This window comes from Panicum hallii, chromosome 4 (assembly GCF_002211085.1).
Source record: "Panicum hallii strain FIL2 chromosome 4, PHallii_v3.1, whole genome shotgun sequence".
Taxonomy (NCBI): Eukaryota; Viridiplantae; Streptophyta; class Magnoliopsida; order Poales; family Poaceae; genus Panicum; species Panicum hallii.
Genome location: NC_038045.1, coordinates 46326576 through 46342953, shown reverse-complemented (window position 1 = coordinate 46342953; position 16378 = coordinate 46326576). Strand labels below are relative to the sequence as shown.

Here is a 16378-nt window from a genome sequence, read left to right as displayed (position 1 = left end):
GGCGCGCTCGTGAACTCGGCGGCGACGGGGGCAACGTCGCAGGCGCAGAAACACCCGTCGCCGTTCCTCTCGCCGCAGAGGCCGACCTACGCTTCCAACTCGGCGTCGAAGTAGGCCTCGCCAGAGAAAGGCAGCACCCAGTCCCCCTGCCCTGCTTGCTCCGGGGAGTCTTCGCAGTTCCGCTGCCGAGACCGAGAGCCTGCGGACACAAAGAGTGTGCGGCCGTCCGGGTGCAGTGCGTGGCAAAGTACTCGGCCGGTGAAGAACGGCGGTCGCGCCTTGATGGTTGTCCAGGACCACGGCGCCTTGCTGTCGTACGGCGGCGGGTCGCCGAGCGCCTCCGCGAGGACGTCCGTGAACATGAAGAGCCTGCCGGCGACGGAGGCGAAGAGGGGTCGGTTCACGTAGTTCCCTCGGCAGGAGGGCCACAGGCAGATGGTCAGGCCCAGCTCGTGCGTGTCGAAGGCGGGGATGGCTGGCTTGCCTTCCCCGGGCTGCATGGCGAAGATCTTGGTGCCGTGCGAGATGAAGCCGCAGGAAATCTCGTGCAGGGCCTCAATGCGGGCGACCGGCGGCTCCGTGAAATGCCTCGGCTGGAGCAGGTCGGTGCCGGCGTCGGAGTCGAAGGTGTCGACGTCCAACTTGCGGACGCTGCCCCTCTCCCAGTCGTCCAGCAGCAGGTAGAGATGCTGCTTCGCCTGCTTTGGCCGCTTGCCGGCGCAGTCGCCGCGGCGATCATCCGAAACCTTGCGCTTCGACATAGCCCCACCTCGATCAGGTGGCTCGTATGTCTCCCTCCCCCTTTCTGTCTCCGTACGGCCGCACCCGCACGCCTGATGGATCACGGCAAAGGCGCGCTCTAGCTCCTGTATTTATGGATGGTGAGGCGATGATTTCGAATCCGAGTAGCAGTAAGCAATAAAAATAATTATCTTACCTTGTTTGTCACCGGCCGAAAGAGCCGGATTCGGATACACCAATCCGAATCCACACAGTTTAACCCTGTTAACAGGAGGAGGAATCTTCTTCTGTTGTTCTATCTGATCTGATGAGAAAGGGCTCAGGAAAAAGAAAGAAGAGAGCAAAATGACGAGCAACAGAAGCATCGTTTTACCACGATGTTGAACGAATTCCAGTACTCCGAAGTGTTCAATGTGTGACAACTGACAATGATTCTCGGTACTTAACAATGGCAACAGTAATTGAAGATATGATTTTTGAACATCAATACAGGGCATTATGTGAAAGGTTCAGGCAGACAGACCTTAGTGCTAGTTACCACTGCAGGTATGGACATCAGGTTAATATATAGAACTAATTCAACACCCTTACTATCAGTGACATAATTCATTGTTCTAAAGCTCTTTGTAAAACAGTCTACCTTGAAAATTTACTTGTACTTGCAGAATAAGGGACTTACCTTAAAGAGCAAACAATATACACCTTCACACAGAATTAAAGTCAACAAAAAAAGTAATATGTAAGGTTGTATTTATGTCGCAAGCAACTGAGCATTAAGGCATTTGCTCAATACTGCAGACTTTAGTGCAAAAGAATATTTCGAGACAAAAGAAATTTAATTTAAGCATGTAATCTGTATGATTAAATCATCTCAAAACTGATACAAACATGATCAGCTAAACAAATTAAATAAACATATGACTACAATGTAATATGTATAAACAGAATTTGATAAAACAAACTGTATCTAAAAGGAGCTTAATAAAATAATGTATTGATCTTTCAACAAAGAAAGATGGAGAAAAAAATGTTTTCAGCTCCGCGGAACTCTGAGCTCACCTGAAGAACCTGCTGGATTGATATGTTTTTTCAGGACCTAAGGCAACTAATCAGTGTGGAATGAAATCAAGTTATGAACACATACAATATACCTGTGCATCCTGAATGTGGGATGCAAAAAGTAGAAATGGAGCTAGTTAGCATCATTGTGAAGTCAATAGAGCTAACCTCTTTTGCTGCTTTAATTTAACAATACTTTTTTTGGTCGAAAGGCGAAACCATAACACCTATTTGCCAGATACACTATATATTATGCAGTGGCAGATGTAGCAAAGCATTGGAGGGGAGGCTGAGCTCCTTCTTGTAAGAATATATGTACATGCATGATCCACGTGAACCCCACTTTGCTCTCATCAAGCGTATACTCAGATACATTCGTGGTACCCCCTCCTTCGGTCTGCACCTATCCCGGTGTTCTTCTCGTGATCTTGTTGCGTATGCCGACGCCGATTGGCCTGGCTGCCCGGATACATGCAAATCTACTTTGGGGTCCTGTATTTTTCTTGATGACAATCTCATATTTTGGTCCTCCACACGTCAAAATACCTTTTTCCGGGTTTAGTGCGGAAGCAGAATATCGTGGCATTGCAAACGCAGTCGTCGAAGCTTGCTGGATTCGTCAGCTCCTCCGTGAGCTTCACTATCCTCTCCAGCGCGGTAACATTAGCGTTGTATATCTTTCCACTAATCCTGTCCATCACTAGTGCACAAAACATGTGGAAATGGATCTTCATTTCGTTCGTGAACGAGTTTCTCTCGGTGACATCAATGTCCTTCATTTTCCATCTCATTTTCAGTTTGCGGACATCTTCACGAAAGGTTTACCGACCCCTCTGTTCACTGATTTTTGATGCAGTCTCACCATTCGCCCGGCTCCTTAGTTGAGACTGCGGGAGGCTGTCAGAATATATGTGCATGCTCTGCTGAAGAAGGCTACCGGCTTGTAACAAGAGTTTGTTTAGAGATTGTTGTAGTTTGTTAGTCAAACAACTATAAAGATATTTTCTGTTATAATCCTGCTGCACACGGACTATACTAACAAATGAATGATAAAGGCATCGCTATCGCGTGCAATTCTGTTCCTGCTTCACGCTTTCACTTCTTCCTTCTCAATCTCTCCAATTTTCTTATTTATTTCCCTCTTTCTCTCTCTCTCCCCCCTCCCCCCACACACCCTTCCCATTGTACCATTGATGCACCAGCTCGAGGAGGGGGGGGGGGGGGTGGGGTCAGCCCCTGCACCCCCAGATCCACCCCTATGAGCTCAAGTTAGAATGGAGCTTGGAGATATCTTGACACAAGCTGCCTTTCCTTAGTAAGAATATAGCATGCACCGATCATTAATGGAATCAAATAAAGATTCATGAATATCTCCATTAGAGATGGACAGAATCGGTGTTCACCTATACAACAGTTTGCTAACCTCCATACCACCAAACCTGGTACACCTAAACTATCCGCAGATCAAAATATGAATAAAAACCGAACGTGCAGAACAGTTCGGCGTCAAAGAAATCTACTTTTCATAGGAAACATCAACTAAAATGCGCACTAATGAATGTACAACTAGAAGGCTGTTGTGCTGGCTCCAACGTTTGCAGGGAGGAACCAACCGAGCATCTCTATAGGGTTCAGCCAGATGAAGTGACGATGAAGCCGAGCCGGTGCAGCTGCCAGCAAGCAGAAGGCGATGGCAGCGGGAGAGGCTGTCCAGTGGAGGTATTGTGAGAGTGGGGTGAAGACATCCGGCCACCACCGGATTAATGGTGCCGGCCAGACCACTCTATCTCTATAACTACGTTGGTGTATTCGATCCATCTGCATAGACAAAGTAGATGGATGCCTCCACAGCTAGAGCTATTGCCGTTAATGATGAGCGTGGTTGGGTCTATGTGATGGTAGGCGGCTGCCGACACTGGGCAGATCCTCTCAGCGCTGGCATATGGTGCAAGAGAGAGTTGGGTACAACTGTACAGGTGGACGACGACTGTGGAAAGGGTGACGTATTGGCGGGCAAGAACACAACCGAGGATGCTACCATCCGCCCACGCAACAGAATGTGGCCCATTGCATCAACCTGCCAAGCTGGTTCACCCAGTCCCGTCGCCGCTCCATCCATGGACATGTTTGGGCAGTTGGCAGCGAGCTTGACTTAAGGAGACATCCCCATTATAGATGCCCCATTCATGTGCAGGCAGCGGCCCATACTCAACGTGTTGAGCCCGCGGTGGTGGAGAAGCTTGCGTTGCGAGGGGCCCACCGCGCTGGTCTGTAGCGCACTCTTGAGGGTAAAGAAAAACTTCTTCGGCACCCAATTACTTTGCAATGGTCATCACACACCTCCTATGCCAAATTCAGTAGGGCTATAGGGTTTGTCATGTAACGTTCACATTGTAGGATAGTAACTGATTAGAATTAGATCTAAAATGACTTGTAATCATACCCCTGAGTATATAAGGCGGGTAGGTACCTTCTCAGAAAAATCTATGCCATATTCAATGTGCATCACCATGAGAATACAAACTCTAGCACATGACGTAGTGTGTTACGTCAATTTAATAGCCCAAACCTGGTTAATTATTCTATGTGTGTCTGTGCTCACCATTATGTTCCAGACCCAACGATTCCCTGCAAACAATCTGCCTCGGTGGACTGCTAGAATTAACCCTGATTGAGCTCCCGGCGGTGGCCCGAGCATGGCGGTGGCTTGGATTTGACTAACAACAGCAGGGCAGCCCAAGTGCAGGCGTAGGGCTCGATGATCGCCATGCTGACGATCTTGCGTAATGCAACAAGGCAAGGTGAGTGAAGGGAAGTAAGCTAGGGCAGCGCAAAAAAATACGTGCAAAAGAAGAAGATGCTGTGCAGGAGAAGAAAAGGGAGAAACGGGTAGGAAAGGGAAGAGAGGGTCAATCCCCTTTACAAAGGGGAGAGGGAAATAAGTTTTCTCAATTGAGAAAAATATAAAGAAATTTTTTTCTCAGTATGCTAGAGCATATTTTTAGCCCATTCATTCCCTTCATACCAGTTTATTATAAGGAAAGGGAATCATTTTTGTCAATCTATTTGTTGCTCGTGGAATGAGTACTCACCATTCATTCACATGGCACTAGGGAGAAAGACAGAGGAATGAAAAGGAGGGGAGGCGTCAATAGAGCGCTAGAGGTCAAGAACTCAAGACCGTTGACATGCTATAGCTCACGCGTGACATAGGCCAACCCTCCGATAAAACTTATATTCTTCTTTGTCAAGTCTTAATTTGTGGTAGGTAGGATATTTAAATATAACGAGCCCATATCAATTAACAGGGTAGAACGAGAGCTCGAGACGGCTGGCATGCATGCTCGTAGGATATTTAAGATAAAGTATAATAGTACAGAAGAAAAAGAATTACAAAAAAAAGATAAAATAAAAAAGTTAGAATAATCCGTTATTGTAACTACTGATGGGAACAGTTTATAGGGGAGCTTTTATTTCAAAACACACAAATAATTAGGTAGAATAGTGGTAGTGAACTTCACCTCCAAGTATAAGGTCCGAGTTTGATATCCTTTGCACACGTTAGTTTGTATTTTCCTGCCGGCTCCTACAACCCCTTCTCATCATGATGGGCTGCTAGAAAAGAAAAAAAAAAGAAATAGACGTGAGACGGACATAGCCTCTGGGATGCAGAATAGGTAGAATTCCTTTTCCTCTCCGCGTGGGTAACAAAATGATAATTTATAGCTAAACGATATGTAGTTGTGGGACGGAAGATTAGGGCTTCTTGAAGAACTAGCGCACTTGTTTAAAGTTTATCCACCTTATAGAAGAACTAGTAAAAAAATTATATCTCTAATAGTTTTTAGCATATTGTTCAAGATATCTTGGAACCCATAATCTTTATTTTCTCAATAAAGTGTGGAGGCGTGGAGCTCATTTTTTCTCTATGAGGTAGTTCTTGAATAAGAGATAATACACTCACTTTTCTTACCTTACCTTTCTTCGATGTAAGTAAAATGAAGAGTTGGATTTTATGAGCTAGATAACTTGTCATTGTTGGAGTAGATCGCATGAGAGAAAGTGAGCTCCACACTCTATTCATAAAAGAGAGATTAGATCGAGGTTGCAACATCCAAGATATTTTAAGCAATATATTATTTGGTAAATTACTATAAAGATAATATTTTTACTATCTTCTCTTTTTTTAGAAACTTTTAATATTTTTTCTATAAAATGAATAACGTATAGTACATTAGATCAAACATTGAAGGTGGGCTAACCACAAATCTGATGGTGCATCCGAAATGTGCGAGAATCGACTAGGGCTCGTCCGGTCGTCCTCGCCGAGAGGGCATTTCGGTCATTCCACTCCTCGGCTCGGGCCAGGTCTTCGTCTGCGTACACACGCCACGCTGGATTAGAGTCAGCACTCAGCGTTCATCCACACAGAGAGAGAGAGAGAGAGAGAGAGAGAGAGAGGAATAAAAAGGAGGGGCGAGGCGGCGAGAGAGCGCTAGAGGCCAACAGCTCGAGCTTCTCCGCGAAACCCCACCCCTAGCGCCGCCCCTTCCCCTCCCCGGCGTCCTCCCCGCGCTCCGATCCAAGATGGTGAGTCTCTGGTCTCTACCGCCTGCCCCTGTTCCGCTCGTGCTGTTCCCCCCGATCTCCTCCCCACTTTTTTGTGAGATTTTTCGGTAGCTGAATCGGCCTGTGCGGGAATCGCCGCCGCCGATGTTCTCTTATCGCTTCACGGCTCCGATTCGTGGGTTAACTTCTCTAGTCCGATGTGTGAACTCTTGGAATCTGATCTTTTCTTTGAAAAGATAATATTGCTGATTCGGTGCTATGCGCGCGCGCTGTGCAGTATAAGCTGGGGAGAGGAAACCGCGACAAGGTGCAGCAGTTCATGACCATAACCGGCGCGAGGTGCGGTTGTTTAATTGCTGTTGAATTTGATTTTACCGGTGGACCCTAGGGTATCGAATTATTGTGGCCATTGGCAACGTAGCTACCATATTAGGTGGTTCAGTGGCTGATGCGTTGGTCTAAATCATAAATGAGATTGTGCATCATAATGTTCCAATTGCAATAAATTTTCTGCCGATCCATGCATGATGCGCATTTTCTGCTCTAAGATGCAATTTAGTTCTTGTCATAATATATATGTTAAAAAAATTTGGTAGCTGTTCTGGGCCATCCAACTTGCATCTAGTACTCATAAAGAAACCCAAGTTGTTGCTGTCTATGCAAGTATTCTGCATTTTGTCTCATCTCTTGTAGGCATATACTTGCCTAAAAATCGTACTAGCTTTGGAATGCAAATTTCAAATGTATTTGGTGCCTTGACATCTTGTTTCTAACAAATATTTGTTTATTTTGGCACTATAACATCAATTATTGTTGTTGCTTACAATTTATAGATGTAGTTGACTAGATGAATTTTGATGCTGGCAATTTATAGAAAACCTCAATTTCGGTGCATAAGACCTATTGATCAGGAATGTTAAAATAGATGGGGGCCCAATGACTCTAGTTATTTAAAACATCATTTGAGAATTAAAAATGTAATGATGTATTCAACAAATGGAGTTAGGAGTTCATTAATCACAATTTTAGTAAGCAATTTTCATCACCTGATGCAGTGAGAAGGTTGCCCTTCAGGCACTGAAAGCTAGTGATTGGCACTTGGAAGGAGCTTTTGACTTCTTCTATAGCCAACCTCAGATTTCTGCGGTCAATACTCGGCATCTTGAAGACATTTTTAATAGATACAAAGGTATCAATTTCCATTGGCTTAGATAAGATTTAAATTTAATTCCCTTAGTAACGTACTGATATGTTTCCATGTTCCCACACTGTTGTGTAGGATGCAATACAAAAAGGTCCATGAGACCAAGACACATACATTAACCTTTTTTTTTTGTTTTGTTTCTTTGAGGAAGGTTCTCTTGCCTGTTGTGATTGTTTTTGATTAGGATCTCATGATGTATTTTGGTTTTGTTGCAGAACCTGATGCTGATATGATCATGGTGGAGGGAATATCTCAACTTTGCAATGATCTGCAGGTAAGGAGCAGCTATTGTCATCTGTAAATATACGTTCACTTTTTACTCACTTGATTTCCGCCCATAGGCATATGTTGTGCTTACTCCATTTTGCTGCAAGTAGAAAAGAAAATTAGGACATTGACATTGTCTCTGAGGTAGCATTTTGACCTTTAATTGATATCATAAATGTTTTCAAAATTTCAAAAATAAAATACGATAATGAAACTATACCCATTATTGATTCAACAATACCAATTTCGTGTGGCCAATCTACATACTTTTGTTGTGTATTGATACACAAGCTAGGAGTTTTTTTATTAGCATGGACCCAAGGCAGCATATTTATAATTTTTATGTATGCAATCAGATGGAGGAGGGACTACTTATTTAGAAATTTAGCATATATTTATGCATTGGGCAAGGAACTGATTTTTGTTTCAATTGTTGTAATTTATTTGAATGCTGTGGAAGAAATAGATCTTTCTTCCATAGTATTGTTTTCTTTGGCACTAGGGATCAGATTTTAGATTAGACTGGCTTTATAGTATGTGTATATGTTGGCTTATTGGGTCATCGCTTTGCGCTTGTCTCTAGCAAATGATCTAGACTGAATTATAGATTTGTGATTTTTTTTAGTTTGGAACTGCCATTTACTACTATCTATATCTCATGAGGGTTTTAAAAACACAAATTGCTATTGTTTATATGGGTTGCCATATATACTGTCGCAGGGAATATGCCTTCTGTTTAGTAACCTTACATTGCCTATTATTCGGACCTACTTTTTTATATATTTCTGATGAATGTATTTCATCTTTATTTCACAGGTGGATCCTCAGGATATTGTCATGGTATGTGCTTAGCTTCTTCTGAAATGATCTGTTATTTTTTTACTAAGTTTGATTGCGAATTAGTTTTGTGGCAGATATAGTAGTATGAACTGATCCACTGGAGTTGGTTTTACTTATGTTGGATGTAGTGTTTGCACAGAAAAATAAGTTGCAATGATATCCTTATTCTATCTGTGAAAACCGTGTGATAGCTTGGTTGGTAGAGCTTCCAGTTGAGAGGCTGCCCATCCTGGTTCCAGCCTGGGTGCTCGCAGGTCGTGTGAGTATGTCTCGAAAGGGTTTGGTACTCTTAAGACAAGCCAAGGGGATGTTTTCTCCCTGGTCGAGTTTTTTAACGTTTATTCTGTCTATTTAATTCAACACCGCCACCTTTGGATCATTATTGGTCTTAGTCATATAGTCCTCTGTGCTGTTAACAGCTTGTCATATCATGGCACATGAAAGCCGCAACAATGTGTGAATTTACTCGCCAGGAATTCATTGGTGGACTGCAGTCTATTGGGTAAGTGCTGTTTGCAATTGCAATATTCCAATATGAAGTTGATCCATATCCTGAATCGATCATTTATATGGTTCTTTTAGTAAGTCTAGTTGTTATTTGCAGGGTAGATTCAATCGAGAAATTTCGTGCAAAGTTGCCATCATTACGAGCTGAGATCAAAGATGACAGTGAGTTTACTTTTTTAAAGCAAAACTTGATAATGTTTTACTTGTTGGAGTTAGATGCGGCCTCGTGTTAGTTCCGAAAGTTATTCTGCAATGTATAGAAAGTCCATTCACGGCAAAAGGGTGTCCTTTTCTTTAGAATTGGTGTGTGGAGTGAAATGATTTCCTTTTATTTTCCATATCCAACTGGTGTGTTTACACTTTTCTCACCCAGATAAGTTTCGTGAGATATACAACTTCGCGTTCACTTGGGCAAGAGAAAAGGTTAGCCTTAACTGCAGAATATTTCTTTCAGTTTTCACAGTGGCTGCTCGTATCTGTTGGTCATTGGCAAGTTTTCCATCATTCATAAAACAGTATGCATATACTGATATTTTCTATGAAGCTTTATGTAACATATTCCCTTATTTGACAGGGTCAAAAGTCTCTCTCACTGGAGACTGCCATTGGGATGTGGCAGTTGCTATTTGCTGAAAGGAACTGGCCTCTTCTGGATCATTGGTGCCAGTTTTTACAGGTATAACTTAAGTCAGGCAGTTCCACTAATTTCATTCTCAAAGTTAATGGCATCCCGCATTACTGTTGCTCATCTTGGGCTCTTCAAATTTCAGGTCAGGCACAATAAAGCCATATCTAGAGACACGTGGGCCCAGCTGCTGGAATTTGTAAAGGTACTTATGTCCATTTTACCTCCCTTTCAATTTATCTGTTGTGGCTTGTGGTTATCATAGATGCCCAGTGTGAATGCGAGTATAATGCATTTAGATAGTTGTGATGCCACAATCTAGCAGATAAACTTGATTGAGAAGTAATCCATACAACTCAGGTGGTTAGCTGATGTCCTTGACTGTAGTTGCTATATAGTTTTGTAATCTGCATTTCTGATGTCAAGCTAAGCTTTGAGCAACTAATAAATCGCTCAGAAGCAACCTGAAGTCTTGTTCCACATCAGTATATCTCCTTTCAAGTTCGAGTGTCCATGATTTTCTTGCCTTTTATTCTTGCAAATTATTAATTTTTGTTTTGTTGCAGTCGATTGATCCACAGCTATCCAACTATGACGACGAAGGTGCTTGGCCCTACCTCATAGATGAATTTGTGGAATACTTGACTGAGAATGGGTTGGTTCAGCGCACAAAGTGAGCTGCAACGGGGAGGCTGCGTCCCTCACCGAACAATGGTTGGGTTGTACAAACACGATTGATCTCGGTGTATACGATGCCCAGGACCCGATGTTGGCACTCCTGCTCAATCCACTCAGCCAAACTGTTGGTCTATCATTGCATGACTGAATTTGCTGATAAACGCGGAGAAAACGCAGCCTAGCCTGGGAAGTGGTGGTCCCGAGCCTGCCATCGTGAACTCATCATCGAAAATGCAATGGAGAGTTTGGGACTCTGGTTATCGTACGAGTTGTTTCGGATGTATCACTGTCACTTTCTACTATATTTCTATTATCCCCCATCCTTTGTCACAAGTATTCTCTGGTCTCGATGCCATCTTGCGGCAGCGACGCGGTGGCGCTCTGCATAGTTGCGCTTAGTTTTAAGTTTTAACTGGGCATCACATGGCGTGGCCCATGGACGGGCTTGTCCGTGTCCGTGGCGCCACTGGTCGGTGAGATCAAGGGCACGCACCTTTTCGTCGCACAGCCACTGCTGACCTGCCGCCGACCTGCGTTTTATCTTTAGCTCTTGTCCGGGATGCAGACATCTTGAATTCACGTAAAAACTCTTCAACTTGCCTACCTGCATGAAGACCATCGGTTGAGCTTGAACTGATGGTTTCGGTCAAAATACAGCTGTGGCCTAAACGATAGTATGCACCAACCATCGCTATGGATACATAGGCTTTTTGCAGATGCCTGCCCTTGGCACATAGGTTGCGGCTTTCAGCCTTTCAGGAATTTCCGGTGAAATTCAGGCCTGCTTTCTATGTGTTGATGCACAGTGGAAAAGCCGCATCTCCTCCATCTAGTAAAAGCAGGGTTTTTGAAAGGCATGGGCTGCTGCTTCGATTTGGTTGGTCCAAGTTACGTCTCGTTGCGGCACAGTGGACCCTGGGCCGTGGTCCGTGGCGGAGCCAGTCAACCCGCTCCCGTAACGGGGAAGTACTGCAGAGGAATCCCGTTTGCTTTGCCACTGCCAAAACTACTAGGCTTCTCCTCTCCACCCCCACGCGCCATCATCTATAATTGAGCTGCCCGTATAGCTACCGGAATTTGCCAGCGTGCTACTTTAGTTTCCTGTTCAGGCTTGAAGCCCTTGAATACATAACGAGGAGAGGAGAAGCTAAATTATGTTTCAAACTTTCCGGTAAATTATTTGCATGTAAAATAGCATCTCGAGAGACCACTACGAGCAACTGTCTGTATCTTCTTTTTAACCAATGCATCACTCAGCTTTTCATATTTAGAAAAGTTACCTAGATTGCATTTTGCTATTTGTGTCCATAAATACTTAAATTTTAAAATAATGGAATAACTTGACACCTCCAAAGAGGACTGGCCAAGTTGCCGTTTAATATATATATATATATATGATACTTGGATGCACTCCTCATCGTATTATTTCTCCATCTTCTTCCTCCCGACGCCTCCTCTCGCTTTCACATCTCTTACTTCTGTCTTTGGCAACTCCACTATCGTATTCGCCGAAGCTAAGCCGCCACCACGATGCTCATCATTCGAGGTGATTGCCTCGCCAGCTCACCATGATCTCCCTACCTCCGCCGCCTTGACACGCGCCCACACCCGCCACCACATATGGTGCTAGGGTACTCCGTTGGCATCCCTATAGAACCAACAAGATGGGAACCTAACCTTCAGTTCATAACCATGCTAAAATGTCGACATAGCTCACTATATAGCCACTTTTTACTAACCCTAACCCTAATCTCGCCAGAATTGGACTGTCAGAGGGAAACCGGGCCCTCCAAAGGTCCAAAACCCCTATGGCAGCCGGCCATCGCGGCATCCCGGCCGGTCACTCACACGGGCCCGTGCTCCACTGCGAGTACCCTCGCCCCGGCGGCCCTGACCTCGCACCCCGCGTCCGCGAGCGAGGCCGCGCGGCCCTGTGAACGGGCGAGCCCTCGCGGCCGAAAGCGACGCGCACAGCCGCCGCTCGCAGCCTCGCACGCACTGCGGAAACGCCCAGACCCAAAAGCCACCGAGCCGCCACCGCACCATTCCTTCCGGCTGCCGTCGCTTTCGCCGCCCCAGCTCGTGCGCTCCCACCACTCCCCGCTCCCCACCCGGCTCGCGAAAGCGGCCGAACCCTCCACCGATTCTTACCCCCCGTCGTCTCCCCCTCCGCTGCTTCGCCCGCCCGCCTCCAGCCGAGAGCTCCCGTCCCGAGGGTTTCAGTCCGCTTGGCCCCTAGCGCCTCGTCGTCTTCCCGGGCCGCCGCTTTTAGGTGCGACCTCCGCATCTCGTCCAGACGGGGGGATCGCTGGGTTTTCCTTCCCTCGGAGATCGCATCTCTGGCCCGCGGGATCCGATGAGATGCTGGGGTGGCCTCGCGCTCCGAGCTCCTAGTCCTAGCAGGCATGGCTGAAGCGGCGGCGTCCTCGTCCTCGTCCGGATCCTCCGCCCCGCGCCGCCTCCATGGCGCCGGCGTCGTCAGGGACGCGCTCCCGTACGGTGGCCTCGCCGCCTCGCCCCCGCCGCCGCCGCCGTTGCAGCAGCAGGCGCAGGGCGCGGGTGGGGGAGGCGGGGGCGGAGGGAAGATTAGCCCCGCCGTGCTCTTCATCATCGTGATTCTTGCCGTGGTGTTCTTCATCTCCGGCCTGCTCCACCTCCTGGTGCGCGTCCTCATGAAGAAGCAGCACCGCCGCGGCGGCGGCCGAGGGGGCCCCGCGTCGTCGGCGGCGGCGCGGGGGGATGCCGGCGGGGCGGACGCGGCGCTGCAGCGGCAGCTGCAGCAGCTGTTCCACCTCCACGACTCCGGCCTGGACCAGGCCTTCATCGACGCGCTGCCCGTCTTCGCCTACCGGGAGATCGTCGTGGGCGGCGGCGGCGGCAAGGAGCCGTTCGACTGCGCGGTGTGCCTGTGCGAGTTCGACGCCGAGGACCGGCTCCGCCTGCTGCCGCTGTGCGGCCACGCCTTCCACCTCAACTGCATCGACACGTGGCTGCTCTCCAACTCCACCTGCCCGCTCTGCCGCGGGGTGCTCTTCGCCCCGGGGTTCATGGGCGACGACAACCCAATGTTCGATTTCGAGGAGAGGCTGGAGGAAGGGAGGCTGTCGGAGGATTGCGACGACGGATTTGGGTTGCCTGGGCAGAAGGCTTCAGGGTTGGCACAGACGCCGGCGGCTGAGAAGAGGGTGTTCCCCGTGAGGCTGGGGAAGTTCAAGAATGTCGGAACCCAGGGTGCCGTGGAAGGTGGCAATGCCAATGCCAATGCCAATCCCAGTGTGTTGAGTAGGGATCAAGGGGAGAGCAGCAGCAGCAGCCTGGATGGAAGGAGATGCTTCTCCATGGGCACCTATCAGTATGTTCTTGGCACTTCTGAGCTCCGGGTAGCTCTCCAGCCTGGCCAGGTTAGGAACGGCACTGGTGGTGCAATGAGGGGAAGACCTGCTGGTTTAAGTTCGATCAATGCTGATATTATGGAGGGGAAGAGGATCTGCGCGAGGAACAAAGGGGAAAGTTTCTCCGTGTCGAAGATTTGGCAATGGTCTAATCTGAAGGGCAAGCTACCTGCTGGTTCGGATGAATGTTCGGATGCCAGGAGCCTTCCATGGATGAAGAGAGGAGGTGCCGCGGATACATCAAACATATGACTCTGTACTAGTGTACTTTGATAGTAGCTAATGTTTCTTTTTATTAGTGTTGCTCACTTGATTCCTCACCTGTAGTCATTTTGATTGGAGTGTCAATCTCGTCGGGGGCTTAACTTTTGGTAGTCATGCCAGCATAGTATGTTGCACCATGTAGATTGTGATGATTTAGAATGATGTTATTCTGGTCTTCCTTATATTTTGTGTTGGTCTGATGCTACAATTTATGTCTCTGCAATTTCTTTTGTGCTGATCAGAGTATAGTCGACATTGACCTGTACCTTCTCCAGTCTTGACATTCGTTGACCGGAATACATGGGAAGACATATATTACTATTAAGAGCTAGTATTGCATGCCACCATTAACTGTTCATACACTAATAGAAGGATTTGGCTTCTTTGGCTTATCTCTGGCATTCCAGTTCTACATCCTCATACTTGGATGCAATTGGTAAATCTGTTTATTTTCCCTTGGTAAATATGTATTGCCACTAAAATATGTTTCGACCACTGAAACCAAGGTCCTGTATTAACCTTATTTTCCCTTAAAATATTTTTTTCCTTATATGGTAACAGAGGATGTTTCAAATATTGACAAATTTTATCATGTTTTTTTCTTACCCATTTTCAGCCACGGATGCTCTAGTGAAGTCACTGCTGCCACTCAGGGGTCCTGAATTCCTGTATATTTTGTGAGTATTTGAAGAGTGTATTGAGCAGCACAACATCCAATGGTTTTGCCTTCGTTTAGCTTTGAGGCTCAGGTAGGAGCACCCAAAATTTTGAATTCATGCAACTAGGCCATGGATTCATGATATTCCCGCCTTCATCCTTCTGGTGAGCATAGTGATTGATATGTACAGGAAATTCTAATGATTGAGTCTGCACTCTCTGATTAAGCATATTCTTTTGCTTTTAGCCTGTCAGTCATTTGCTACCTTTCTCAATGTCTTTTCCTTTGAAGACTACTTTGTGAATTTTAGACCCTCTCTTTCAAGAATCTCTTTACTCAAACAAAAGAGGAAAGGTTAGAATGAGCAGCAAGAAATTCCTGGGCAGCCTGAAGCCCATAAAATGCTCAAATTATACATTCAGTATTTCTTTGTCTATTATATTTACAGATGACGCCTATCTGTCTATATTCTTAGCATTTTAATTTAGTATCTGTGTCTCAATGGTGCTTTTTTTTGGCGAGGATTTCTTTGTTTCTCAATGGTGCTTTGATTTCTTTGTTTCTCACTTCCAGTTTGTAGGATGAACTTCATCATTTGATTTCCTAATCCATGAAATTTAAGATCCACAGAGTTGTTGAGATATCAGCTGGCAAGTTGGTAAAGTGGAGCCAGCACCTTTTGTGCTGGTGCTCCATCTCTGTGGAAGGGGTGACCATTTGGTCTCTGTCAGCTCTCTTTTCTGCATCTGTATCCAACTGAAAATCATCTCCCTTCAGCTTACTGCACCTCGTGGTGGTGGACTAGACGGTGACCAGGCTAAGTGGAACCAAGGAGGTTTCATGATACAGTATGCTGATGAGATATAAAAAAGGACGGTGCTTAGTGAAGTGGAATCCAGTGTCATGTAATGTATTCACTCATCTTTTGGCTAGTTTTGAATCAGAAAGCAGTGTGGAGTGCCTGCACCAAATGACTCCACTAAATCAGATGAGCAGGTATCATGTGCCGTCTACTATATATCTGGCGTTTTGCACCTGGATCTGACCCGAGATCCGAATCAACTCATGCTCAGAGTCCTTGCTCTTCTAAACAGATCCACGTTCACTTGTTAATTCAGTAGTTACTGTTGATAGCCAGATCTGAATTCTGAAATAACTATTGTTTGTTTCTGATACCTGAAACTGCTGCTTCGTGATTGTCCTTCCAGATCTCCATTTCCACGTTCATGTCAATTGACAAGCCTCATCAAAGATTCGTTCCATTTCAAATGTTTTGCAGGCTTGAGGTCCCACAAGGCTACAGTCTTGATTCAGGGGCGTTTGGATCATCAGTTTACTCCCGTGACATCGGATATTTGGACACTAATTATAAAAGTATTAAATATAGACTAATTACAAAACCAGTTGCATAAATGGAGATTGATTCGTGAGACGAATTCACTAAGCCTAATTAGTTCATGATTTGGTAAAGGAAAATATATGGTAATGATGAATTAATTAGGCTTAATAGATTCATCTAATAAATTAATCTTCATTTATACAATTAGTTATATACTTACCTTATATTTAGTTTC

General features: G+C 45.7%; 2 protein-coding genes across 2 annotated transcripts; both read left to right on the top strand.

The window, feature by feature from the left end:
• Nucleotides 1-6229: 6229 nt before the first annotated feature.
• Nucleotides 6230-10823, top strand: LOC112889801 (DCN1-like protein 2). Its single transcript, XM_025956570.1, has 11 exons — nt 6230-6390; nt 6647-6708; nt 7425-7558; nt 7789-7847; nt 8657-8680; nt 9100-9182; nt 9285-9349; nt 9561-9610; nt 9762-9863; nt 9958-10017; nt 10379-10823. Exons 1-11 carry the CDS (start codon nt 6388-6390, stop codon nt 10487-10489), a joined length of 753 nt encoding a protein of 250 aa, XP_025812355.1. The 5' UTR covers nt 6230-6387; the 3' UTR covers nt 10490-10823.
• Nucleotides 10824-12346: 1523 nt separating this feature from the next.
• Nucleotides 12347-14394, top strand: LOC112890815 (RING-H2 finger protein ATL46-like). Its single transcript, XM_025957675.1, has one exon. It carries the CDS (start codon nt 12896-12898, stop codon nt 14132-14134), a length of 1239 nt encoding a protein of 412 aa, XP_025813460.1. The 5' UTR covers nt 12347-12895; the 3' UTR covers nt 14135-14394.
• Nucleotides 14395-16378: the final 1984 nt, after the last annotated feature.